This window comes from Papio anubis, chromosome 6 (genome assembly GCF_008728515.1).
Source record: "Papio anubis isolate 15944 chromosome 6, Panubis1.0, whole genome shotgun sequence".
Classification (NCBI taxonomy): domain Eukaryota; kingdom Metazoa; phylum Chordata; class Mammalia; order Primates; family Cercopithecidae; genus Papio; species Papio anubis.
The window spans coordinates 102,318,436-102,329,399 of NC_044981.1; the positions used below are offsets into that span (position 1 = coordinate 102,318,436).

At 47.7% G+C, this 10,964-nt stretch overlaps 1 protein-coding gene across 4 annotated transcripts; it reads right to left on the reverse strand.

Annotated features, from left to right (window-relative positions):
- Positions 1 to 744: 744 nt before the first annotated feature.
- CD24 (CD24 molecule) lies at positions 745 to 6,360 on the reverse strand. Of its 4 annotated transcripts, XM_031667326.1 has the most exons (3): positions 6,028 to 6,360; positions 5,474 to 5,650; positions 745 to 2,732 (listed from the first exon to the last, which is right to left on the reverse strand). In XM_031667326.1, exons 2-3 carry the CDS (start codon positions 5,540 to 5,542, stop codon positions 2,565 to 2,567), a joined length of 237 nt encoding a protein of 78 aa, XP_031523186.1. In that variant the 5' UTR covers positions 5,543 to 5,650; positions 6,028 to 6,360; the 3' UTR covers positions 745 to 2,564. The 4 variants fall into 4 exon arrangements, 2 of the variants coding, with proteins under 2 accessions (XP_031523186.1, XP_031523187.1); XM_031667327.1 differs by lacking the exons at positions 5,474 to 5,650; positions 6,028 to 6,360 and adding an exon at positions 4,561 to 5,394; XR_004184377.1 differs by lacking the exons at positions 5,474 to 5,650; positions 6,028 to 6,360 and adding an exon at positions 4,206 to 5,462 and having other exon boundaries at positions 2,618 to 2,732.
- Positions 6,361 to 10,964: the final 4,604 nt, after the last annotated feature.

Below are 10,964 nucleotides of genomic sequence, written 5' to 3' on the forward strand. Positions count from 1 at the left end.
GCGTGAAAGGAGCATATGGAAGTGACAATTTAGATGACCAAAGAGGGCCAAGCATGGTGGCTTGTAATCCCAGCACTTTGGGAGGCCTGTGATCCCAGTACTTTGGGAGGCCAACGCACGAGGATCACTTGAGCCCAGAAGTACAAGACCAGCCTGGACAACATAGTAAGACCCATCTCATAAATTAGACAGACAGATGATAGATAGGTAGGTAGGTAGGTAGGTAGATAGACAGATAACCAAAAGGATCTGTGGACCTGTAGATAGGGGAAAAATTGCTGCAGGGTCGTGGACTTGGCACATGCTGTTCCTTCTACCAGGGAATTTTCCTCAGATCCTCCTACAATTGTCTTGCCATTTGGATCTCAGTTTAAATGTCCAAGATCACACCACTGCACTCCAGCCTGGGTGACACAGTAAAACTTTGTCTCAAAAAAAAAAAAGGAAAGAAAAAGAAAAATACTGAGGTATATCCCTATGGTTTAAATTAACAGACTTGGGGCCAGGAGTGGTGGCTCATGCCTGTAATCCTAACACTTTGGGATCCTAACACAAGGCGGGAAGATCACTAGAGCCCAGGAGTTCGCGACCAGCCTGGACAACATGGTGAAACCCTGTCTCTCCAAAAATAAAAAATAAAATATCCCAAAAATTTGTTAATTATTTTTAAAAATTTTAGCAGGCTCATAGAACCATGATTACCCACAAAGTATTCCTCATACTGGAAAAACTTAAAATGCAAGATTGCTCTTTCAGCCATTTCTTTCTTTTTATTTACAGTTTGTGTTCAATGCAAATCAATTCCATAACATAAGAATTTACTATGAATCAAAGCATAAATACACAAACACAATATACAATCCAAAATAGATGTACAGCATTCTGGAACAAAGCAGAAGAGTGTTCATTCACACACACAGTAGCTTCAGATGTGTTCAATCTGTTTGTTTCCATGTAGTTTTCTAAAGATGGAAAAAAATGACTTTGGTCATCAAGACTACTGTGGCCATATTAGATTCCTGGAACATCTAAGCATCAGTGTGTGACCATGCGAACAAAAGACTTCGGGAAGTGTCTATTTTTAAAAAGGTTTCTGTGTGTTGAGGCAGTTGTAAAATATTTACTGCAGAATCAAGCCCACTTTTAGGCTTAGGATCAGGTTCTAACTATCTAAAAATATTGACTGATAACAAAAAGTGTTCCAAATGTGGCTATTCTGATCCATAACTGTTTAAAGAAAAAAAAGTATATACAGAAAGAGTATAAAAGTTTTTGTGAATTTAATGCAAATTAGCTTCCAGTCTTCACTTCCCAAATACTTGATTTACGGTTTTGATTCCTTTACATTTTTGCCTTTTTAATTTCAAGATTTGCAATTTTGCCTTCAAAACAGATCATTTTTTTAAATTGTAAGAAGTATTCAACATATGCAGATATAAAAAGCATTTTGACAGCTGGGCGCGGGGGCTCAAGCCTATAATCCCAGCACTTTGGGAGACCAAGCCAGGCGGATCACCTGAGGTCAGGAGTTCGAAACCAGCCTGGGCAACATGGTGAAACCCTTTCTCTAGTAAAATTACAAAAATTAGCCAGGCATGGTGGTAGGTGCCTGTAATCCCAGCTACTTGGGAGGCTGAGGCAGGAGAATCGCTTGAGCCCAGGAGGCAGAGGGTGCACTGAGCTGAGATCGCGCCACTGCACTCCAGCCTGGGCGACAAAGTGAGACTCCATCTAAAAAATAATAATAATAAAAAGTATTTTGAAATTAATTGCGGTCAATGGAATTCTACTCTTTGGAATCTGTTTAGCTAAATGAATGTAGTGCTCTTGTTGAATGGAAATAGGTGATAGGAAATGCCTACCATTTGACTCTTTATGGATAATCAAGAGTTGCTCAGAATGCCTGGACCTGGGGGTAGATTCTCATTCATCATTGCCCTGGCACATGTCAATTACTACGTAAAAAGTCAAATACAATGTCAAATCCAAAGCCTCAAGAGGAAAGTGAGTTCAGTTCCCAAGAGAACAGCGATAGCTCAACTTCATCTAGAGTATATCAGCATTAAATTAGTGCTGTCGAAACAATACATTGAGGAATTACAGTAACACCTGGAAGTTCCTTCTAATGTACATATAAATAGAATCATGGAAGCTTTTTATATTACCTGTTTTATGACCTTATAGAATTAATGAACCAAATGAAAACTGAATCTCCATTCCACAATCACATCCTTTATTACTATTCTTATTTTCAAGGTAGAATTAAGTGTCCATATTTCTTAAACCACATTCAAGGAAATCATGTCTTAAGCTATTTTGGATGTTGCCTCTCCTTCATCTTGTACATGAAACACCAGCAGATTTAACATTGGCATCTATCATCTAGTCAAACCTCTCACATGTTCTTCAAGCAGATCAAATTTGGGATTCTCAACATTTTCTGCGTCAATAAAAGGTGTGGAATTAGTAGATTCAATGAAGACCTGTTTTTCCTTGCCAAGACGCCATTTGGATTGGGTTTAGAAGATGGGGAAGTTTAGAAGATGTTTCTTGGCCTGAGTCTCTTAACAGTAGAGATGTAGAAGAGAGAGTGAGACCACGAAGAGACTGGCTGTTGACTGCAGGGCACCACCAACCGCCTTGGTGGTGGTATTAGGTGGATTTGGGGTAGTCGAAGTATTCGGGGAGGAGGTACTTGAAAGTGGTGTAAAAGTCGTTGCAGTGGAATACATCTAAAATACATAAAAAGTTACATGGATAAATTTCCACATCACAGCTACCTCCGCATACTCTAATATAAAATTAAAGTAGGTGATATATTCTTAGATTGCTCTCTTACCATTGTTCTCTTACCCAACATCATTAAATTCTAAATTCTTGCTCAGCCCACCAAGGTCATTCTCTTTAGTTTCAAAACAAACTACCTAGAGATGCTTCAAAAATGCCAAGTGGCAACAAGAACAAAAAAGTTATTCAATAACTATAACTCCTGTTTTTATTTCTTTGCAAAGGAAAAAAGGACCAAGTTAACTAATTCGGTTTCCGAGATTATATTGACTTAATGGCATTGCAATAAGGTCTATTTTCGCAGAAAGGGAGAGATTTTAAAGTTGCACAAAAAAATGGGGATTTTTAAATATTGTAACTGAGACTTACGGAACTAGAATTAACTGGGTCAGTGTCTATCCTGGATTTGCTAGGTAACTTTCACATACTCATTTAATACAGCCTTGGAAATTTAGCCTTTTCCTTAAGGGGGGAACTGCAGTCTTATCTTCTCCCTCGAAATTTGAAATAATTCTTCTAAAAAATGGCCACAATATTTGTGTTAAATTGAAAGAGAAAATGAGTATTTCCTTTAAGGCAGAATGACTTCAAGAAAACACCATGAGGTCGGAACGATTTCACAAAAGACAACGAGAGGGTATGGTGTTAAGTTTCACCAGCAGCAGCCTCACTGGTCACTAAGCTCAGTGCTGTGGCCAAGAACCAAGGTTCTCCCAGTGTCCCAGCGTCTGAGTGGCATCATTCACCACTGATTTTTCAAGCCACGAAATGCACAGTCCAGTAGGGCACGTGATAATCTCTCCTTTGTCATGGAACAAAGGCAGATCGGAGTTTTCAGCCCTCACTGCAAGGGAGGGTTTACAAGGGCTTCTGATTACAGGCGGGAGGGAGGACGTGGCACCAGGCAAGAGTCTGGGCCCCATGTACATTTGGCTGCCTATTAATCCAAAGATAAAGCCCTTCCTACATCAGCACCAGCTCCTTTTGTTGTAAAATCCATAAGGTCATTAAACAAATATTGACTAAAGAAATGTACAAATTCTATCCAAAATAGATTAGTGACAACAACAAAAAAATCTGTATCAAGTCCAATTTATTTATTGGGCACCTACTGTGTGCAAGATTTAGTGTGTCCCATCAGGAAACGGCACTCCCAATAAAGAAAAGCATTAATATGGTAATTTACTTAAAACAGGGTGCCTGTTTTGGACACCTTGTTTGGGCTCCCTGAAAGTAACCTGTTCTTTATTCATACAATTAGTTTTAGTGCAGCAGGTGATATTTTCTTTTTAAAACCCGGTGTATCAATCTGAGGATCTAAAGATCCTCTACACCAACAAAAATTTATTAAACTGACACTTAACAAAATTTTCTCTCCCAAGCTAGATTTATTCGCATTATTAAAACTTCTCACTTACAATGTTGGAGGAAAAAATCTGGTCGGAGAGAAGATGGGGCGGGGAGTCGAGGGGGCCGGTTTCTCGCGGCCGCGCCCCTCCCCCATCAAAGAATTGAGGAGGGCTCGGGAGCGCAGCGGACTGGGAGGAAGACAATAGGGTACGGTTACCCGGCCCGCGGTGGGGAAGAGCGCTCCACATTTTCAGGCTGCACTCCCAGGTGAGCCTAGACGTTCGATGTCTGGGGACGGAGGGCCCAGCGCGCCCAACTTTTGGGGGAGAAGCCCCAGAGACAGTTCTCTATTAACCCCAACCGAAGGCGCTGGAGAGCCGTCACTCCCATCCCCCAAACCCGAACTCCCCCGGACAAACGTACCTTCTTAGCCCCTGCCCCCGCTAGGGTCTCCCAGGCCCAGCCCCCGGTCTCCCTCGCCGGCACCGTGCATCCATCCACCCACGAGGCAGCGCTGCGCGGTCCCCGGTACCAGCACCCGAGGCGAGATTCCCCGGATAGAGGGTCTAGGGAGAAGGCGCTGGTAGCGGCGACCCGGACAAAGCCTGGCGGGGACTCGGGACAGAATCGTCCCACCATGCCGCCTCCCCAGAACTAGCCAATCTGGGCTAAAATAACATGGGGATCCTAAGATGACAAGCAATGGACGTGAAAGATTGCCTCGCAGAGAGCGCAGCGTCAGGAGAGGGTCCCCGCCTCGGCTCCAGCGCCGAACCTCCCGGGACTGGGATTTAAAAAGAGCCGGATAGCCGTAGCTTCTCCGGGATCCCCAGTCCAACTCCGAGGGTGGAGGATGGGCGTAAGCCGCCCTCCCCGAAAGGGACGTCGCCTCTCTTTGTGTAGAGCTCGGGGAGCGCGAAGACACTCGTAGGGGGAAGCGGGTCCTCAGGGGACCCAGGGACGACGTCGCCCGGGAGCCTGAGCTCTCCAGGCGCTAATCCCTACGGGCACCTCGGGCCTCTGGGTGAAAGTGGCAAGCAGGCACCTGGCCGCCTGGGAAGGGACAGCGTGGAACCTGGGGTGGGGCAGAGTCCTCTCAGCCCGCGCGCGGAGCTGCATTGTTCCCAGGGCCGTGGGAGGGGAGGGGGCAGCAAGCAAGGGAGTGGAAAAATGGGGTCCACATGGCCCTCTACCCTGGTCAGCTAAGCAAGATTCTCTCCCAGTCCCTGTCCGTGGCCCGAAGTAGGGGCGCAGGACAGCCCCCCGGGACCTGGTCCATCTCCCCCGCCCCCACCCCGGGCACGGCCCTGAGCCCCGCCGGGCGCCAGGGCCTCACCTGCGTGGGTAGGAGCAGTGCCAGCAGCAGCAGCCCCAGCCCGAGTCTGGCCACCATTGCTCTGCCCATGTCCCCTCCGTCGGTGCGCTGCGCGTCTCGCTGGATGCCGGGTGCCTGATGAACCTCTGGCTCCGGGCGGGCGCAGGCAAGGTGGGGAGCGCGGCGAGCCGGCGGGACCTTATATACCAGGACAGCCACAATAGCCGTGACGTGGCGCCGCCCGCCCACCCCGGCTCCCCTCCGCCGCCGCCCGCCGCCTCCCAGCCTTCCCCGCCCTGCTCTGGGCTCCCCAGCGCCCCCTCCCCCGCCGCCGCCACCGCCGCCGCCGGTCCGGCCCGCGAGGGAGCTCCCCGGGCGGGCGCCGCCGCAGGTGGGCGGGCGCCGCCGGCTGCCTGTTACCCGGCTGGTTTCCCCGCGCCGGCTGCGGGCAGCGGGCAGGCTGGCACAGGTGCCCAGCGACTCCACACAGGACCCGGGGCACACACGCGAGCCACACACGCCGCGCTGGGGGCCGGGCCCAAGTTTCCTTTGTTTCCCGGGACCTGCCATCTTACCCCCCAAAAGAAAAGTCCGCGCGTCCGCCGCGGCGGGGCAGCAGCTGGTCCTGGAGCAAGTGCGTTGCCACCCAGACTGCAAAATGTGCCCCGGAGACCCGAGAGGGGCTGCGAATTCCAGTGCGACCCGCGTGGGGGGCGGGCGCCGGGGCTCCTCGGGCGGGGTTATCTCTCGGCCCGCCGCAGAGGAAAGGGGAACGCAGCGGGCGTGGCGGGGACGCGGGCCGGACACTCACCCTGGCAGACTGGACCCGGGCGCCGCCTAGCGCGAACCCTTCCCTGCTGGTCGGCGGGGCTCGCAGGCGGTGCCCGGGTCCGGAGCGATCTGCGCGCTCGGCCCCGCGGCCGCGCCCTCCCCGAAGCCCTTGCTTTGTTTTGTGAGCGCCTCGTGTCAGGCAGGCGCAGCGAGCTCACGGGGGCGTCCCGGGTCCGCATCCTCCCGGGAGCTGGGGAGCCTCTCGCTGGGCGCGGACCCCCTGCCGGACGCTGCAAACTACAGGGTTTCGGTCCCCCCGGCTCCTGCCTGCGGCGGGCTAGGAGGAGACGGCCCACCCTGAGGGGATCCCCTCCCCGGCCCTGAAGCCCCCACCGCCCACCCCGAGCGGCTCTGCTCCCTGGTTCTACTCAGGGGGCAGGAGCCTCCCCTCCTGGCGGTACCACTACAATTCACCGTCCCTCTCGAATTCCTGGGGATACACTTTTTCGGTCTCTGTTGCCCGTCATTCGTTTAAAGAGCAAAACCGTTCGGGTTAAAGGCATTTACTTATCCGTAGTTGCCATTAGGCAATTTAATGAACTGGCACAAAGAGGAGATTCGTCATCACTCTTTAGATTTTGGTGGAATACCTTTTTCCTATCCATCTTGTGAAAACTTTCAAGTACACAATAAAAGTTGAAGTAATTTTACTGGTGGAGTATTTTGAGTTTAAATTTTAATTGCAAGACTTAATCTTTTTATTGAAGGTTTAGCCCAAGTGTTTTTCAATCTTTAAAGCAAACAGCAGAGACCAAACCTAGTATGGTTGAAAATTTGTTTAAATTTCACTGTTGCAGAACACTCTCGTTAGTATTTTTGGTTCAATTTTTAATTGCAAGACTTGATCTTTTTATTTAAGGTTTAGCCCAAGCATTTTTCAGTCTTTAAAGCAAACCACAGAGTAGGAAGATTCTAAATTTGTTTAAATTTCACTTTTTCAGAACAGTCTCATTAAAACAAAGTAAGTTTCAGGGGAGCAAAGCGATAATGAAATCTGCAATGGGTCTGTTGACTGAATAGTGACTGAATCGGTTTGTGCCTTGAAGGTCAGTCACTTTAGCTCAGTAACTTTCCAAGCACGTTTAAGATGTGCTTGGAAACACAAGAATTTCTGTCGAGCACAAGTGGACTTTCCTGTTTAACAGTGTACCACATTATATAGAAATACTTTGGCCGGGCGTGGTGGCTCACGCCTGTAATTCCAGCAGTTTAGGAGGCTGAGGCTGGCGGATCACCTGAGGTCAGGAGTTCGAGACAAACCTGACCAACATGGTGAAACCCTGTCTCTACTAAAAATACAAAATTAGCCATGCATGGTTGCTCATACCTTGTAATCCCAGCTACTTGGGAGGCTGAGGCAGGAGAATAGCTTGAACCTGAGAGGTGGAGGTTGCAGTGAGCAGAGATCAGGCCATTGCACTCCAGCCTGGGCAACAAGAGCAAAACTCTGAATGAATGAAAGAAAGAGAGAGAGAGGAAGGGAGGGAGGGAAGGAGGGAGGGAGGGGAGGGAAGGAAGAAAAAGAAAAGGAAGAAAGAAAGAATAAATACTCTGGTCCAGCTTCTCCATTCCTTTTCCGGGTGAAAATATGGACTGTTTGTGACTCAGGAATGCCGGGTTCCAAGGCAGGGAGCATAGTATGTCCTCCACAAGCTGCTTGTTGAACTAACTGGTGGTATTCCTAGAATAAGACAGCCTCTAAAGACCGACTACCAGAGTTCAAACCGTGGCTCTGCTAATTTTGCTGGAGACAAAAAGCCTCAGTTCCTTCATCTATAAAATGGAGATAATAACATCATTAGTAATTAGTTATTAAAGAGTTATTGTATATGTAAATATTAGAATACTGCCTGCCTCAGAGTAGTAGCTCTCACTTAATATTTACTCTTCCACTGAAGGTGCCAGGAACCAGAAGGTAATTACCTTCTCTGCCCCTGTGTAATACGTGAAAGAATATCAGTCTCCAAATAATTCCCAAAACTGGCAAGGCACTTGGGATCTGTGCTTTGTGAACCATTTCATCACCAGCTAATGAGACTGCATAATTCACAGAGCAAAGCCCTTCACCTCTGCCCAGGAGCTCCCCCTGGGCATCCTACTGGAGGTGTTGCCCAGGTCTTTGACAACTGGAGGCCCAACCCAGGTAAGAAACTTCTCTACAGGTCTCCACCCTACCCTGTTTCCTGTACAGCTAGAAACTCAAGAAAACTGCCTGATTTTTCCTTTGCAGTTCTTTTGGTTTGTGATTCTTTCTTCCTATTATTCATCCGCTTCTCCTGGTTTTTCGTCGTTTTTTTGCTAATAAAAACTGAGTCATGGCTGGGCGCGGTGGCTCACGCCTATAATCCCAGCACTTTGGGAGGCCGAGATGGGCAGATCACACGGTCAGGAGATCGAGACCATCCTAGCTAACATGATGAAACCCTGTCTCTACTAAAAATACAAAAAATTAGCTGGGCATGGTGGCACACACCTGTAGTCCCAGTTACTCAGGAGGCAGAGAGGTAGGAGAATCGCTTGAACCCAGGAGGCGGAGGTTGCAGTGAGCCGAGATTGCGCCACTGTACTCCAGCCTGGGCAACAGAGAGAGACTCTGTCTCAAAAAAAAAACTTAGCCAGTAATAACTCATGCCGCTAAACCAAATTGAGACTCTTACCAGTTATCCTGAACTTTTCATTGAGACACATGGCCAATTTCCATTTTGTAGAGAAAGTGTGGCATAGAATGATTTTGAAACAGATTGATTGCATAAATTGATGTATGTGTGGAAAGTTATAACTTTCAGTTTTCATAGCTTTCATGAGATAGTATGAAAAACTCCCTCATTTGATGCTGGTTCTCTTCTGAGGAATACTGAGGGAGGAGCAATGCTTACAATTTCTTTTTTTTTTTTTTTTTTATTTTGGAGACAAAGTCTCGCTCTTGTTTCCCAGGCTGTAGTGCAGTGGCACAAACTTGGCTCACTGCAGCCTCTGTCTCCTGGGTTCAAGCGATTCTCCTGCCTCAGCCTCCTGAGTAGCTGGGATTACAGGCACCTCCCACCACGCCTGGCTAATTTTTGTATTTTTTTAGTAGAGACGGAGTTTCACCATGTTGGCCAGGCTGGTCTCGAACTTCTGGCCTCAGGTGATCCGCCTGCCTCAGCCTCCCAAAGTGCTGGGATTACATGCGTGAGCCACCGTGCCTGGACAATGCCTACAATTTCTAAGTGCAGACCTCAGACCAGACTGGCATAGCACATGGTAGATTCTCGGGTCAGACCTGGATTTGAATCCTGCACCACCACTTTCTCTTTTTTTTTTTCAGACAGGGTCTCACTCCGTTACCCAGGATGGAGTGCAGTGGCTCACTGCAACCTTCACCTCCCTGGTTCAAGCCATTCTCCTGTCTTAGCCTCCCAAGAGGCTATGTCTTATCTACCCAATACCCACTGCACCTGGCATGCAATCAGTATTTGCTGGTTGAATGGACTAATATTAAGGAAACAGGTTCATTTGCTTTTTAAGGTAAAATAATAAATCCTGTTTCTAGAGGAACAGAAGACGCAGCGGTTAACTAGTTGACATTTTTAGCACTTTTTGGCAAAATAGGTATGAAATATAATGTGAATCCAATAAAGGTGTTCCTTCTGTGCTTTATAGCACAAATAGGGGCTGGAATAACCAAATATTTAATTTAAATTCTGTTCTACAACATGATGCTATTCTTAGTTGTGTTCACAATACCCTTTTTTTTTTTTTTTGAGATGGAGTCTCGCTCTGTCGCCCAGGCTGTAGTGCAGTGGTGTGATCTGGGCTCACTGCAACCTTTGCCTTCCGAGTTCAAGTGATTCTCCTGCCTCAGCCTCCTGAGTAGCTGGGACTACAGGTGCATGCCACCACACCCGGCTAATTTTTGTATCTTTAGTAGAGGGAGTTCCACCATGTTGGTCAGGCTGGTCTGGAACGCCTGACTTCGTGATCTGCCCACCTCGGCCTCCCAAAGTGCTGGGATTTGGGCGTGAGCCACTGCACCCAGCCCTCTTACTCCCTCTTAATTCTGTGCCACCCTGCACTTGGTTGGCACTGAATATTTCCATTTATCCTGGTCTTTTAGTCGAGCTTTGTGCTTCACTGCCAACCATGAGAAGGCAGTAAAGGTAACAAAGTGAGTTTGCATTTCTGACTGATGAGGTCCTAGGTCCAGTAGCTGCAGCATGTTGAATGTTGGTGGCGTCCCAGCCGGACTCTCTGTGTGTACGTGCTGCCCCCTGCTGGCCACTGGGACCCTACGGGCTCACTGTCAGGAAGACAAAAACAACTCTTGTGCCGAATGTAAAAAGCCCTGCATTTTGGAATCCTTATAAAGCTAATAAACCACGATGATTTTCTTTGACTATTAGTTCCTTTTCCCCCCTGTAGAGTCACTCAAATTATCTTAAGCCTCATTGAGACCAGAAAACCAGTGTAAAGACAAAGAATTGTGACTGTATTCAGATGCAAATTGAATAATAGGATGCTTACCTCTAAGCATCCTGTGGTGTTTGAAATAAAATAAAGAAGCAACTCTTAATCTCTTTGGTCAGAATTTAAATTCGGTGTCTCCCTTGTGTTGGCAAGGATGTAAGAAAAATCTTTCTCATCGATGCTGTGGGATTATGGAAAGGAATTTCATATATCTCAGTATTAAAAATGCACATTC